Source organism: Castor canadensis, chromosome 9, assembly GCF_047511655.1.
Source record: "Castor canadensis chromosome 9, mCasCan1.hap1v2, whole genome shotgun sequence".
NCBI lineage: Eukaryota > Metazoa > Chordata > Mammalia > Rodentia > Castoridae > Castor > Castor canadensis.
In genome coordinates, this window is record NC_133394.1 from 125,816,019 (window position 1) to 125,832,658 (window position 16,640).

At 33.6% G+C, this 16,640-nt stretch overlaps 1 protein-coding gene across 7 annotated transcripts in view; it reads left to right on the forward strand.

Moving 5' to 3' along the window:
- The window catches only part of Arap2 (ArfGAP with RhoGAP domain, ankyrin repeat and PH domain 2), a 235,389-nt gene that overhangs the window by 158,994 nt on the left and 59,755 nt on the right, over positions 1 to 16,640 (forward strand). For all 7 annotated transcript variants that reach the window (XM_074042487.1, XM_074042484.1, XM_074042483.1 and 4 more), the window contains 4 exons: positions 4,297 to 4,460; positions 9,185 to 9,397; positions 11,864 to 11,969; positions 15,841 to 15,988. In XM_074042487.1, the coding sequence (XP_073898588.1) occupies positions 4,297 to 4,460; positions 9,185 to 9,397; positions 11,864 to 11,969; positions 15,841 to 15,988 (631 nt within the window). The remainder of the gene's footprint in view (positions 1 to 4,296; positions 4,461 to 9,184; positions 9,398 to 11,863; positions 11,970 to 15,840; positions 15,989 to 16,640) is intronic.

A 16,640-nucleotide genomic window follows, 5' to 3' on the forward strand; every position in this document is an offset into this window, starting at 1 on the left:
TCTACCTTCTTACCTCAAATTTACAACTTCACAACTTCAAGTAAATCCTTTCTAGTCCTTAGTGTCCTAGTCATAACTGAGGGGTTTGGCAGAGAAATTTCCCTTTGTCTGGCTCAAAAGTTCAATGAAAAATAGATTAAGGTGACATAGTTCAGAAGTCTCTTGCACCTATATTCTTCTTCAAGGAACAAGTCAACACTTAATTTACACAATTTGTTCCTTCAAACAGTTTTTAAAACACGTATATATCTAAAAAAGGAAACATCATTGAGTTTTCTACCCAGAGAGAATTTAACATTTTCACAAATACAACTGAATTTATACATATATGCAATTATGTATTCTTTGCTCATAGTAATATATTGCAATGAGAACGTATTTATATATATATATATACTATATATTATAGTACACATATATACAGAATATGTTCATATATATATATGTATATATTCATGCACATATACATAGTCCATGTATAGAGAGGGAGAAAGAGAAAGATCTTAAATCACTTAGTCTTTCCCTATATATACTATATAAAATATATACTATATATTATAGTACACATATATACAGAATATGTTCATATATATATATGTATATATTCATGCACATATACATAGTCCATGTATAGAGAGGGAGAAAGAGAAAGATCTTAAATCACTTAGTCTTTCCCTAGTTGTCGGGATCTAAGCTTATTTCCATTTATTTTAGTGCTCTGATAAATATGAGTATTAATGGCACATCTGTATGTGTTTGAGCAAGGGACATAAACCAATATCTTGCCTTATTTCCAATTATGTGTTTATGATAGAGTGCTGTCATTGGATTTGCTTGTCAAAAGTTATGTATTTGCATAAGGTAGTACATATTGTTAAGTCTCTTTTCAGAACATCTAGTCAGTCTATAATATACTGTGCTCATCTCATCACACTCTTTAGCGATTTACACATTTTAAATCTTTGATGAACTGCTTTTGATATTTCTGTTTTCATCTATGTATCTATTTAAGGCTGTTTCATATACATTGCCTATTGACATTTTTCTGTGACTATATTTCTGTTGAGAATTTTAGGGTTTTTAGCTTTGTTTTACAAATGCTTATGGTATTTTCTTTTTCAGTCATGTTTGTAGTATGTGTTACTTATTTTTCAATTTTATTTACAGCGTTCTTTATTACTAAATTTATTTTATGCAGTGAAATTTATTGATCTTATTGTTTGTAAAGAGACTTCTGGTTCTCGTTTGTAGACATGGCTCAAATATGATCATCAATTCTTTGTGATTATTGTGTTGCAGTTTTAGAATTGCTTTCCCTAGTGCTTAGACTTGGATTCCAGGTCTTACTGAACTGACTTGTTAAATTATAACCTAGAAAAATGTTTCCTTTATATGACACTCACATTTGTTTTTGGGAGGTGAGCAATTAAAATCATTTTTCTGTAATTAGAGTTCATCAAAACAATGTTTTCATATTTTCAGGATGTAAACACATGTTTCCTTTGAATTCTCATTCTGAAATATGAAATGGTTGTTTGGTAATACTTAGACTCAGAGTCGGAATTGTTTTGGAAAAATCTTGGGATGTTTTAGTCAGTATTCACAGAGTTTAGATAAGCATCAGAGAGGAAAATTGTTGAACTGATGCTATTAAATGTCAGACATCTTCTGTACTAGATGATATATCTTAGGACTTATTCTTTGACAAGGTGACTTTAGAGTTAGGTTGTCATTTCTTATTCTACCCTCACTAATTCACTACCCCTGACAAGTTAAACTTGACATCACAGAATTTCCTCTAGTTAGAAAGAAAATTTGAAGTTTGAAATTTTCACAGTTAGCAAAAGAATTATACTAATGTTGTAGGAAGGCCATTGCATTTTGGAACTTTTTCACTGCTTGCTGAAATACTCACCTCTGTTAGTAATTTATATGGAAATATTTTCAAAGTTTTTTTGTCATAAGTAAAGCTTAGTTATCAGGTAAATGTCTGTAAATAAAAATCACAAAAACTTTTTAAGTTTTTCTCTTTCCCCAAATTCAACTTGGTAGGTCTATGTATATATAACATAGGGCTTCCAGTTTCTGAGCAAAATTACCTGAGTTATATCGTTTCATTTAGACAGATATACCCAGCAATAGAAGGCTTTTCAGCTAAAGATGATGGAAGACAAATGAAAAGGCTAAAGCATGTCAGAAGTATTGGAACTAGTGTCAGGATTCTTCAAAGAGAAAATTACAAAACTGTAGGTCAGGCTGCTGCGGTGGTATAGAAAATAAAAACAATAGGTAAAGATGTCAGGAAGCAAGAGATGAGGATTACAGGTGACACAAGTGTCAGTAAAAAGTAGTAGTTCTAGAAAGTTGAGATGTTGTTAGAAATGAGTGTGGTAAGGTACTGGTAGTTTTTGTCTTACAGGAGCATGCAAGAAGAGAAAAGAAAGAAAGTGATCAGTTTTTCTTCTTCTTCTTCTTCTTCTTCTTCTTTTTTTTTTTTTTTGTGTTTTCACATCAGGGCCAGTGATGATCTAAAATGGTAAAAGAGTACCCTCCTACCCTGACAGCTCCCTACATAAGCTTATGCAGCTTCTTTTTGTAGGGGGGATAGAATCCCATAGTAGTCCTCTCATAGCCTCAAGTGAACATTAAATAGTTTTCTTTTTTTGAAAGACATCAGTAATTATTTTAATATTTTTTAAATCAAATTTTATACTGGGTATAGGGCTTGAAAACTAGTATATATCCACTAAATGCCAGGTAGTATGCCTTAAATAGAGAGACTGAAGTACTTTGGAGTATCTGGCAGCCTAAACACATAGATATAACAGATGGTATTACAGAGGGCAAAGCAACTGTTGGGGGATTAAGAAGGGAAGCCTGTGACACACTGAGCATAAGGAGATCTGGATAGAGTGTTTAGGAACACCACCTGGAGTATACCTGCTGGGGCAGGAGTTGGAGTAGGCAGCTGAAAAACAGAAAATATTTACTATGGGCAGGAGATGAGATTTTTTTTTTTTAAGTTTATCTTAGGTATAAACTAATGGCAGATAAATTTGAGGGAGAATATACAAACCAGATTATGAATACCTTTTCATCTTGAAAATATGAGAACTGTAGAAGTGCAGTGATCCAGAAGTGATGTTGTTAGCTTTGCATTTTTAGAAAGAGGGTTCTCTCCACAGTGAGGAGTATGGCCTAGAAGAATAGATTGTAGAAAGGAATTCCATTGGTGGTTTTACTGACCTCAAGGAGCAAGAGAAAGATCTAAAATAAGGCAGTATAGGAAAGAAGACAGAGTGGATATTTTAGGAGAATGGAGGAAACAGAATTTTGTGTCTGAATTTATGTAGCAGTGATTGAGGGGAGAAAACAAGTTAAAATTAATCCTAAATTTCTGGTGTACTAAGAGGAGAACTGTGGTGGTAGTAGTTTGATATGGGAAGAGTGAGAGGTTTGGCATGCCTGTTGAAGGTGAAGGTATCCCAAAATAGTATTAGTATTAAGTTTTATTACTTATTAATGTGTGTTATATTCTGGTCTAGGTAATATTATTTTCGTCATTTCACTGATGATGAAACTGAAAACTTTTCTAAAGTTACAAAGGAAGTAAGGGGCAGAGCTAAAATTCAAAACTTGGGGAGTCTGATTGCAGTTTCCACTCCTAACCACTCTGTGGTCTTGTTTTTTTTAGAAAGATCTGATTTGGGAGGGGCAGTTACAGCCCACAGATGGGGATTTGGGAATTACTGATCTGCATAAAGAGGACTGAAACCACTGGCCTGAGTGACATGTCCCTTGGGGGGTCCATGGAATTTGTGTGGGTGCTGAGGTTATGCATACTGTTGTTACTCAGAAAGAGGAAATTAGCTTGGAACAGCAAAATCAGTGACCAGAAAGGTAGAAGGAAAATTCAAAATGAATTGTGCCATAAACCAAGTCAAATGCTAATTTTCTTTTAGAAATGAAGTAATTAACAATTCTATTTTTTTTAAAAAAACAGCAGAAACTACCTGTTAGAAGTCACTGGTAGTATTTGCCATTTGTTTTGGTTTAGCTATTTAGAGACAAAATGTAAGAGTGGAGACTGTAAATTAGAAGAACGTCCTCTGTTCCAGGGGGAGATGTGGCTGTCAGGCAGAGAAGGACTTAGTGGCAGCAAGTTGTAGGCAGAAGGTAATGGAAGGGTTTTTCTTACAGTGGTGAGACAGGATCGCATTTATGTGGATTTAAGGATAATGTGTTTGGAAGTGATTTTAAAAAATTATAATTTGAAATGCTTTTTAAACTTTACAGAACATTATACATCCATGGGCATACCAAGTTGGATTTCACAGTCTGGCATACTGCAATTGAAAAAGCAGCAGGTACAGATGGTAATGCATTACAAGATCAGCAGCTCAGCAAAAATGACGTTCCCATTATTGTGAACAGCTGTATAGCATTTGTTACACAGTATGGTATGTATCACAGAGTTTTTATTCAACTCCTAGAACTCATACTATCACTCTTACAGTTTCTAAGTGGTGTTGCCATTGGAGTGAATTAATGCCCTTTGCATTTGTAAGTATACCAGTGAAAAATAAAAGTATAGTCACTGTTCAGATCACTGCCATTCCTTTCTCCCAGAAAACCTCATTTAAGCTGTATAATACCTTTTTACTATTGCCTTTGTCCTTTATATGCATAAAATAACATACTGAAATATATTATAAAATGCATATAAAAATAGTAAAGACTTTATTTTTTAGAGGTTACAAGTCTAGAATAAAGCTAAGAGTAACTCAACATGCCTAAGCTTTGTTTTAGAAATAATAAACTAAAGAACAATATGTAGAAGAATGTGTGTGGTAAGAAGCATGCATATTAGCTTTGGCTTCTTTGCAACACACTTTTAAAAACAAGTTGTACTATATTTTAAATTAGTATACATCAGTAACATGAGGGGATTTCATTATGGTAGTTCATACATGTGTACAGTGTACTCTGAGCAAGTTTATTCCCTCCATTATGTTTTAGTTCCCCTTTCTTCCCCACCTTTCATACAGTGTTTGATGGGTTTCATTATGCTGATTCAGTCTTCTCTTCCCTCCTTAGTGTCCTTTTCTTTCCTATCCTTTCCCTTCTTATTTGTCTCCTCTTAGACTGTCCCCCTTTCACATTCCTATCCCTTTGTTATTTTTATAATCATCATAAATATCATTATCATTTAAGGTGTAGGTTCCACAAATGAGCAAGAACATGTAATATTTATCTTTTTTGAGCCTGGCTTTTTTCACTTACCATGATGATCTCCAGTTCCATCCATTTTCCAGCAAATGGCATAATTCAGTTTTTCTTTGTGGCTGATTAATATTCCATGGAGTGTGCATGCATGTGTGTGTGCATGCTTGTGTATACTGTATTTTCTTTTTCCATTCATCATTTGTACACAGGCACTTTTATGAATAGTTAGCAAGTAAAAGCAACTTGGTCTGTACCTACATGGTACAGCTTCATTTTAATTCCATATACTATGTGGATATTTTAAGCATGCCTGAAAAGTAAATATTTATTTATTTATTTCAATTTTCACGTTTATTTTCAAATTATGAATTCTTCAAATTCATTCTTAGTTACATATACCTTTCATATTTCTAAAAGTTTGAACTTCCTAATCATATTTTAAATATAAAAATATTTTCCACCTTTTAGCCATTTATTTAGATTGGGAATACGAGAATGAAAAAACATGATCTGGTATTTCTTAATATTGTGTTTTTTTCTTAATATTAGTGATGTCTTTGGGTCTTTCACTTTGAAAAGAAGACATAATTAGTGAAAAAGCAATGGTTGAAAAAAAATCATGTTTTAGAAACACTGCAGTTGGAGTAAAAGTTAGATCCAGAGTGTGGCTCATGTGTTGTAGTATGGGGCACTGACAACATGCTAATACATAACAAAATGTCAGAAATAACTGGTATGTGGATGAAAATAATTTTTAAAAATTAAATTCATGATATGAATATTTTAATCTCTTTTCTTCCAGGGAGATTGCCATTTGAAGTATTTACTTCAAATATAATCTAAGTCAGTTATTATTAATATCCAGATTCATTGTGTTTGTATTACATATCTACTGAAAATATGTACATGAACACCCATGTGTCCCTTAAAGATAGGTAGTTTTTGGTATGAAATACATTTATTATTTTTCTTATCAGCTGTAGTCACATTTATTTGAAAACGGGTGAAGTAGAAGCTTATCTTCATTTATTAAAGTCATCCTGTATTAGTGTACCTGTAATTCACAGGTATAAATGACTTGCACACATATTATGTTTTAGCAAGAGCATAACCTCATTGGAAATTTTCACACATCATGTTAGCTTAGTAATGGCATTGGGTCTTTTTGATTAATGATTAAAATAATTTGACTAGCTCCAGTGTAGCCAATTCATTATTTCTCTAGGGAAATCAGAAGTTTCCTTGTGATGTTTATTTGAGTTTAAAAATCATCAAGCATTAGATTGTTTTAAACTAAATCTCATGCATTATAAGTACTTTGTAGTTCTAACACAAGGTGTATTAATTTGTACATTAATAAAGCCAAAAAAGATTATTTTATGAGTAGAGCATGGGATAAAACCTCAAAATTAATAGCATGTATAACAAGAAAGATTTGATAGAAATTTAGAAATTTTCCAGTGATTACAGAATCGTGGAGAGTCTTTATGGTACCAGTTATATATCTGATCCGTGGGTTAAAATCCAAAGACCAGTTATCTGTGCTTTTCATGTCAAGGTTTGAACTTGACTAAGAACATAACATAGTTTTTAAGGTTTTAATTTTTTATGAAGCATAGCATTTAGTTCTTGAGGGAAGTTATTTTGATTTGTGTAAACAAAATTGTGTTCAAATTTTTATTCAGTTTACTAAACTTACTTCTGTGCCAGCTATTAGAAGTTTCTTCAGGTAGGAATGTAGTATCTCAGACACATAAGTCACAATTTTTTGTAGAATTTACTTATCCTTGCATTAAGCAGTCACTTTTCAAATGCCTATCATTGAGTTCTCCTAGGCATTGTAGCCACCAGATATTTATAGAAAAAAACCATAATGTCTGCCTTCTACGAATTTATAGAGTTGTGAGTCAGACAAACACGTGAGCAGACATTTGCATCTCAATGTACAAAAGTCTGTTGTGGAGGTTCAGGATTGCTGCAGGTGTTCATGATGCAGAGGTAAATTTCACACAGGATAGAGGTGGCAATGGAAAGCTTCATGATTGGATATTCAGGCTCTTTAGGGAAGTTCTGTAGTTAAATGTGACCAGAGCTCAGCGTGAGAAGGAGTGTATTCAAGACACAGAGATTGGGTCAAAACCTATATAGATTTTTGCATGTCATCTTAAAATCCTTTAACTTTGCCCTGTAAGCAGTAGAAATGTCAAGATTTTTAAGCTTGTTAATGATACCAACAAACATATTTTAGGTCACACTATCAGCATTGTGCAGATACACGGTTGGGCTGCACAAGAACAGAGTCAGGGAATTGTAAAATAATGGCAAATCTAGTGAACGGTGTAAGAGTATAATCAGATATGAAAAGGGGAGAAGGGGAGGGTTCTGAAAGTGAGATCATGATTTAGATTCTATGTGTGCTTTTTTAATGTAGTAAGTTAGAAAAGCTTTGACTTTCAAGAAACTGAGAAGAAAATAATGTCATAGATGAGTTTGAGGAACAAGATATTTTTTAAAAAGGTGAAGTGGTGGATGGCGCAGGAGAATTGATTACTTTAGGTTTTTGTGGTTTGCCTGTAAGTATATGAATGATGTACGTGCCAGTCTGTGTGATGTATGTATATGTAATGGTATATGTGTATGTGTATATATACATACATATATGTGTGTATGAATGAAATTTTAGAAATTAAAAGCCAGGTAAAAATGTATATATGAAATTTTAGGAGTTAAAACCTAGGTAAAAATGCATATGTAGAAGTTAGAGTAATGAAGTTGGATGAGTTCACCCAGAGAATTTCCTAGGGGGACAAGAAGAGAATTGAGGATGGATTCTTGGAATCCCCAGCAAGCACTAGATGAGCAAAATAAATAGAAGTCTGGGGCACTAGCCAAGGAGGAAGGTGGGGAGGAAGGAAACAACAGGCCATGTTGCAGTAAAAGTCTTCAGATTAAACTAACTTTAACAGGAATTTCTTTGGTACTAACCTCTTGCTAAAAGCTGCAAGTAGTTTTTCACTATCTAAAAAAACATAAAGCATCTAGATAAAAGGACATTATTGGTATTTGTGACTGTGATCCTAACAATAGGAGTTGGTTCCCAAGCCAATTTACAGGCTTTGCAGGCCTGTAAATTCACAGGATCTACAGACACTTGACACTATACGAAGGACACATATAGGAAACTCAGCCCAGTTTTGAAGGGAAGAAGTACAAAAGACCTAGGAGGGGCATCAGCATGATCATGCCTATTCCTACTACTAATTTTGACTGTTACTTATATGGGGCACCTAATGAATCAGTGATCTTGAAAATGAGGTGACACAAGTTTTCATTGGGAAGAAGGTGAAGGTAGACACAGAAAGAAATTATTGCACAAATATGGAGGTGAAAGTTCAGAATATTTGTACTGGAGAGCCTTACTTCTGTCAGAATGTAGGCAAGATTTGTGTTCTGGAAGACTGAGGTTTGGATACTTGAGGTAAAAGGACATTTGGAAAACTCATGAAGAACTGGAGGAAGTGCTAATCAGAGGTTTCCTAAAAGCTAAGGATCGAATAGCTTATTCATCAGGTTTACCATTTAAATACTAAAATTAGGAATATGACATGTTTGCTTCTTGAGTAATGATTTTTTTCATCTTGTCCATTATCCTCACAGAAGAATTTGTTCTGTTTTTAAGATATCAAACTAGTTCCAGAAACATAAGTATCCCATGTTTTCTCTCATATGTGGAATATATGGAAAAAAGATAAAAAGACATTGAAGTAAAAGGGGGACTACTAAGGATATGAAGGGGAAAAGGGGAGTAGAGAAGGGAGAGAAGAAGGAGTAATAGAAGAGGTGAATATGACCAAAGTATATCATATGCATGTATGGAAATATCATAATGAAACTGCTTATTTTGTACAGTTAATACACAGTTTGAATGTAGAATTTTTTTATAACTTTAATTTTAAAGGCTTAGGATGCAAATATATCTATCAAAAGAATGGTGATCCTTTGCACATAAGTGAACTCCTGGAGAGCTTCAAAAAGGATGCAAGAAGCTTTAAATTGAGGGCTGGAAAACATCAGCTTGAAGATGTGACCGGTGTGTTGAAAAGGTTTCTCTGTGACATTGACGACGCCCTTCTTACTAAGGAGCTCTATCCATACTGGATCTCCGCATTAGGTAATAAGTATAATTTTGAATATAACAAATGCTTTCTAACTTGATACCTCTTAAAACCTTTGATAGACTCTTGTCTTTCCTCTGTCATTATTCTACCTCTTTAGGGTATATTAGAATGAATTTTTACTCCTTCCTCATTTTCCCTAGATTCCATCTAGTGAAGATGTAAGTGCACTTAAGAAATGACCCTAGAAAAGTAATTTACTAAGCCATTCGTTGGGTCATGTTAATTTTATTAAAGCCTATTTTACATGTATTAATTAAAATAGCTCCTTTCATTGAAACATTATAAGAATAAGAACATTTAACATTTAAATGCAAGCATTGTCTTAATTTTATCTTTCTAATAAAGTTTTTATTTTTCTGTTACTCATTTTTCTCCATATTTGTTATTTTATGTTATAGTGACTCCACATTTATTATATAGAACATGTTAGAAAATTATAAGCATTTTTCATGTGTTTTCATTTTAAACTAATTTTTATTCTTTTTTTGCTTAGTTATTAAAATTTATTTGTGATTTGTACCATAATTACAAATCTATTTCTTATAATGTTTCAAAATCATTTTGGAAAATGGTTTTTAATTTGGCCATGTGGTATTCCCCTTTTGAAAAATAGTCTTTTTTTATTTTAAGTATTTGTTCAGTCTAAAACCTAGCTAATATATTTAAAAGGTTAACTTGTGAAATCATACCACAAAATAAAAATTTGAAAATTGTCTCAAGAATGACCCTTGTTAGTGTCAGCAAAAAGAGAGTAATATTGTTATTAAAATAAAGCATTTCAGGATTTATGTACCTAATACAGATGGGAGTCTTTTACTTGCTTCCAAATAATTCTCAAATCAGTAGAGTTAACTGATCACAGGGACAGTTGGTTGTAAAATTTCTTGGGATACAAAATGCGTAATTGGATAAATGCATCCCATTAAGCCTAGTTCCCTTGTAGCACTCAATATTTTAAGATGACTTTCTTATAATTTATAACTATGAAGCTATGTGTAGTATCTGTTTATGAAGACATAAAATTTATGTTTATTGTAAAATCAGTTATCAAAAATACATAGAAAATGAATTTGTGCTGAAATTGCCAAATGAGAAATCTTCACTATTGTCATTGTATGAGGAGAAGGTAGTAGGCACATGGCAAGTATATGCCAGAAAGGAATGTGTCTGCCTTTCACTGGGATGTGAACTCTTTGAGAATTTACTTGGAGAAAACTTTGAATACTGGTTTGAATGGTTCATAAGTGTTTTGCTTTTAGATTTTAGAGTGTTCAGCCAGACGCTTCAAAAGTGTGCCTGGTGTTGAATCTGATAAGCTTAAACCATAACTTACTGGGTGACCTCATGGAACACTCTTGTGCCCTGTTTACATGAGTCCAAGAATACCTTGCAGTGGCATCCCAGGGCCTGGCACCTGCTAGGCAAGCATTCTACCACTTGAATTTGAACTACGCTGGCCCCCCCACATACCCTGCTTATATTTTCTGTTCACTTGAAATATTTTGAGTTTTGCTTTCCAATTGCTTGTCATTATTTTAAAATGTCAACAAGAATGGGTATGTATAGCAGTATTAATTAATTTTTTTTGAAAAAATGTAATTATCCCTACAGTCATAAACTGGATGGCATAAGGACAAATGTTTGGATTATACTAGGGATAATAAATAATTAATTTCCAGTATAGTTTTTTAATGAAATTTGGATACATTCCCTTCTTGTTTTTATAGTCATCTACTAAGGCACTTAAGTTGATATGACTGTGTTTACTTTTACAGATATTATGTGCAGCCTAAATTAGTACAAAACAGTTATCATTTGCAATTTTAGATAAAAGTATACTTGAAAATGTATCTTACATCCCCAAGGATCCTAATGTCCTTCAAAATTGACAGTATACTTTTAAGGAAACATTAATGTGTTATGTACTACTAACTCTTGGAAAAAGTAGCAGGAAATGAAGAGGTCTAGTTTCCAAAGATTGTTGGGAATGGAAAGGGAATACATAAGCCTGGTCCACTTGAGTTACACAGTCAGCACAGCCATTTATTTGAAGAATGAGGGTATTTCCTGTGTTAAGCTAGAGGCTTAGACTGAAGCACCACTATATACTTCCTAGATTATAGAACTTTCAAGGTTCCTATTTGTAGTTACTCCAGGGATTTGACGTCTAGAATTAAGAGAATGGAAGGTAGTTCTTTCTCATTTTCCTCTTCATGGATCAATTAATTTTTGTTCATAACAAAGGCATCATCTTCAGGGTCTGGGTATTAAGACATGTATGTGACTTCTTTCATTGTCCCCTCATCTTTTCAAAAGATTTGAAGTAGCAGGGCTACTTTGAAGCCTTATTGTAACACTTACTATAATATACTTGTAACTGTTATTTTATAATAATATTGAAAGGCAAATGTATAATATAAGTGATTACTTTAAGCCTTAATGTTGTTATTTTCCTCCAGATACTCAAGAAGACAAGGAAAGAACTAAAAAATACGGAGCATTTATACGTACTCTTCCAGGGGTCAACCGAGCAACCCTCGCAGCTATAATTGAACATCTTTATAGGTGGGTGGATTCATGAATTTCTCTAGACATCTCAAACATGACAGTTAGTCATTATTTCTTAAAGCTATGTGGCCAACCTTCTACATGTGACTGTGAACCTTTTACTATATCTTAAAAGAACTACTACTTTAGCCTTTTCTGTAATTAGGGCATATTTACAGTTAAATAGCACTGAAGAATTTCTTAAATGTATCAGAAATAATCATGCACACATTCTCAAATGCATCAAGTGTAGAAGAATTTTAAAGCTTATTTGGGTGGGAGTTGGAGAAGGAAGGAATGATTTTTTTGTTCCATTATATACATATACTCTATATAATATATGCTCTCTCTGCCTAAGATATGTAGAGAGAATTTTTAATATAGAGAGTTTTACAGCATGTGGTTTGAAGTTATAGAAGAGAACTGAGTGATTCCTTTGTATATTGAGGGACAAATTCTATAACAGGAGCCTGTGACCGTAATGTTTTCTTTTGGAGAACTCTTTATAAACTCTTATTTCTTTATTATCAGTTTACATCTTACCTGACCCCTGATGTTTTGACATCAGCTTGTTGATCAGATGAGGAAATTTTAAAAGTCAAAAATGTCAGGAGAAGGTCAGTGTAGCTGTCTTAATTCTTGCCTCCTATGAGGGAAGAATTCAGATGGAAATGTAATAAAAGTATTGTTTATTAGGAAAAGAATATACTTTCAGTAGGCTGAAAGCAGATGGTCTCTAGGGTAAGAAGACATTGTTAGCCTTTGGCATTGGAGTTTTTGAAATTGTCCAAGACAAATTCCTAGCCTCAGGTCCAGCTGAGGTCACAGAATCAGGAAGCTAGAAGTTATGAAAATTATGTACAAATGATGGACTCCTGTGACCTGTCCCCCCAGGGTATGGTTTATGGGCCTGGGTCTTTGTTTTGTTAAATCGAAGATCTATTGTTCTAGGAGCTATTTGTTGTAGACCCACTTTAAGCTTAAATACAGGCTTTCTTTAATCTTTAGGTGAGTGGGGGAACTCTAAAACTTTGTGACTTCTCCTGACCTGTGTGGGCTATTTTGATCTTAACAGAGAGTCACCTGAAAGCTGGAAAGTTTAATTATAGAGGTTTCTGTCGGAGACCTTGTGATCTCTTCCTCCCATGGTCACCACTTACTTGTACTTGCTACCTAACATTTTAACCCCCTCAAGAATGAGAGACCTTGAAGAATATTCCCTGTGTTTATCCCTATTGCTCATGCTAACTGCTACCTATCAAAAAACATTTTCTCTGTCAGGGCATCAAGGTCCCTTTGCATTTGGAAGGCGGTGAGGATTATAACAGTGACTTGAAAATCAGAAGGATGAGAATGTTTGAAAATAACCTTTAAGTTAAAAGTAAAGATTGGTTTGTGTGTACTGATTTTAGCAAGAGTTGTTACAAAAGCTTTAATATGTGTAAATTTTGCATAATGAATATCTTGTGGCTTTCCACATAAATGGATACTTTGAATAAACTTCTATACAGCTGTGGGGTCTAGATTTAGAAATATTCCATATGTGTTGTCTTTTCTCTTTATCTTTTCCAACCAGTGGTTTTCATGAATGTAAACTCTATTATTGTAAAGATGATTTTTTTTCCCTTTTTTTTTTGTTTTCTTTTTGGTTCTGAGGATTGTACATGCTGAGTAAGTGCTCTATGATTGAGCTGTATCCCCAGCCTATAAAACTGATAGTCTTATTACTGCCTCACACAAATATAATTTATGAAATATTGGGACAAATTTTAATACAGAGATTTTAGTATGCAGCCTGGAATTTTAATGAGAGAATGTGTGATTCATTGTGTGTTCAAATCCAGGGAATGTTCCAGTACTTCAAATTCATAGAGACATATGAGCTGGGTATAAAAAAAGATCAGTGTGAAGTCCTGAGCAGTGATGTGAACCTGTAGTTCCAGCTACTCAGGAGACTGAGGCAGGATTGCTTGAGCCCAGGAGTTCAAAGACCAGTCTAGATACTATCCTGGGCAGCATAATGAGACCCTGTCTTTACAAAAAAATAAAGATAAGAAATAAGTACAAGAAATGAGTGGAAAATATCTTCTTGTGAGACATAGGCGTAATAGGAAATGAGATAATTTTAGAATTGGCTGGCAGGGGATTGTAAAAGACTTTGTATGTCATGTAGAAGCATTTAAATTTTATTCCTTTAAATGATAAGAATGATTAATCAAGTCTGTCTTAGCATAGTAGTCCCTGTGTTGGGATTGGATGGGGAGAAGCAGGGGGACTAATTAGGGAACAGCTTCCCTGGGCTTCTGATGAGAACACCTGAGCAAGGAGAGACTGAGTAAGCTGATTATGGAACAATTGGGACACCCCACGTCTGGGACAAAAAAGTAAAGGAAGTGAATTATATTATACCTCGCTTACTCTATTAGTTAAGGCAGTCCCAGAAACTAAAGATACAAGAGGTGAGGAGAGCCAGAAATCTTAAGAAAGGCAAGATGTTTCATAGTGCCATCAGAAGTTTGAATGGTCAGTTTAGATAGGGTCAGGAAGGCAATTCCTAAAAGATCACTTCTGCCATTAGTAAGATCCACTGAATCCCACTCACCAGGTGATATTTCTTATGCACTACAGTGTGATTAAAGCAAAAGTCTCTGTGAGGTGCTGAGATTCAAACAACTCAGGCAGACAGGAGATACTTTTTTCTGGATATTTACAGTCCAGTGCAATAAAAGTACAGAAGTCATTTTGAGAGAGATTTCTGCAATTTTTACATCCTCCTGTATTAAATTCCAATTCCTTTTGCATCGTGTAAATTGTATATGATGATGGCACTTGCTTTATCTGTCTGTGCTGTGTAATTTTGCATTTTATTATGGATTTCTTACATTATCATATATATTACTATCATGTTTACCTACTTTTCCTTTTAACTACTAGAATCTGTCTTTTGTATAGACACCTAGCTCATGCTTGGTATTCTTTTAAGGGTGTTTGGTTTCTTTCTTAGTATATACTTGTAAATTTTCAAAATGTAATTAAATAGGTAGTCAAGGAGCAGCTCTTATATTCACAGCCAGTGACAAGTAAAGTAGAGACCATTAACAGATATTTCCACTTGGAGGTCCCATCTACTGCATGTTTATCATTGTAACTTTCTTTTCTTAGGGTGATGGCTATAGTTTTTCTTTTTAAAAAAGTCACTTTGGAACATAAATGTGTGAACACTTTAAATGCTCGTTATAAAACCCAGAGGTTGCAACTACTGATTAGAAGGGTTGATTTATTTTTTCATATTTTTTCAGTTTTACAGGCATTCTTAGCTGTAGCCAAGAAAAGTGTAGTTTTATTTTTAAGTGTTTGCTTTCTGAAATATTATAATATATTTTGAATAATCATACAAATATATGCTGTCAGGTATTCTCTCTTACCTAGTAAGCACTTTCTGAAAAATTTAGCCCAGCCTTGAATCTGAAATGTGGGATTCTGTACCCTATGTCTAATAACACATCCTTATTGCTTTGTTTCCTGCTTACCTCCTTTCATTTATGTTGTAGACCAGCAAGGCATTTCACACATTTTTATGCTTTGGCCCAGGTTGCTTCATTGTCTGGAACTGTTTGGATGTGGTTAGTCTGTCCTCTAAATAAACATCAAGTTTTGCTTTGTATCATGTGCTGGTCTCTTTAACAGTATATATATATTTTTCTGTTCTGCTAGACTATAAGCTACTCAGAAGAAGGAACCATCTTTCTTTAAATTACTACTATACCTTTTATATTAAAGAACTTCAATATGTGTGTATTTAAAAATGGTGAATAAATATTTTGGCTTACAGTTCTATGAAATTTCCAAATAGAAGTATATCATCATGAGGTGTCCTTTTCTCTGACAGGGTTCAGAAATGCTCAGAAATCAATCATATGAACGCCCATAATTTGGCCTTGGTCTTTTCATCCTGTTTGTTTCAAACTAAGGGACAAACTAGTGAAGAAGTGAATGTAATCGAGGACCTGATTAATAATTATGTTGAAATATTTGAGGTAAATATTTTACATCCTGTCCTTGTTAAAATGGTATTGATGTTGCCGTTTGCAAAGAAACATGCATAGTTTAGGATTTTATTATTCAGTCTTTATGAATATTTAGAAATAGACAACATAAAGGATATATTTTCTTTATGTTTTTAGATATAAATAGCTTTCTAAGCTATGTCATTCATTTAAATTTGGTTGCTTTTAAGGGTTTATTTTAACCATCTGTTATCTGTTGGATAGAATAGTAATATTTACAGAGTTTGTGTGTATGTGTGTGTTTTTCTCCTCACTATGTGTATGCATTAAGTATATCTACTTAGAGGTGTGAAGTTATGAATTTAACAAATATAGTAATAAACACCAAGCTGTTAAATTCTTCAACTTGAAAGCATTTTGAGGTTTTTTTTTCCAATTGCACCACCAGCTGTAAAAAAAAAACTGAAATATTACTCTAGGGTTTTCATTAAGTCATTACTGTTTGAATTATTTGACTTTTAAATGTGATATTTTGTGAAGGTAGTATTTTCATGTTTTATTAATAAACTACTAGGATAGTGATGCTTTTGTAGTTGATGTAAGTGAAGAATAAAGGAAATAAGTCCAGGATTTGAACAAGGTGGGTCTGGGTCAGTGGTCCAGCTGTATCATGTAACTACCT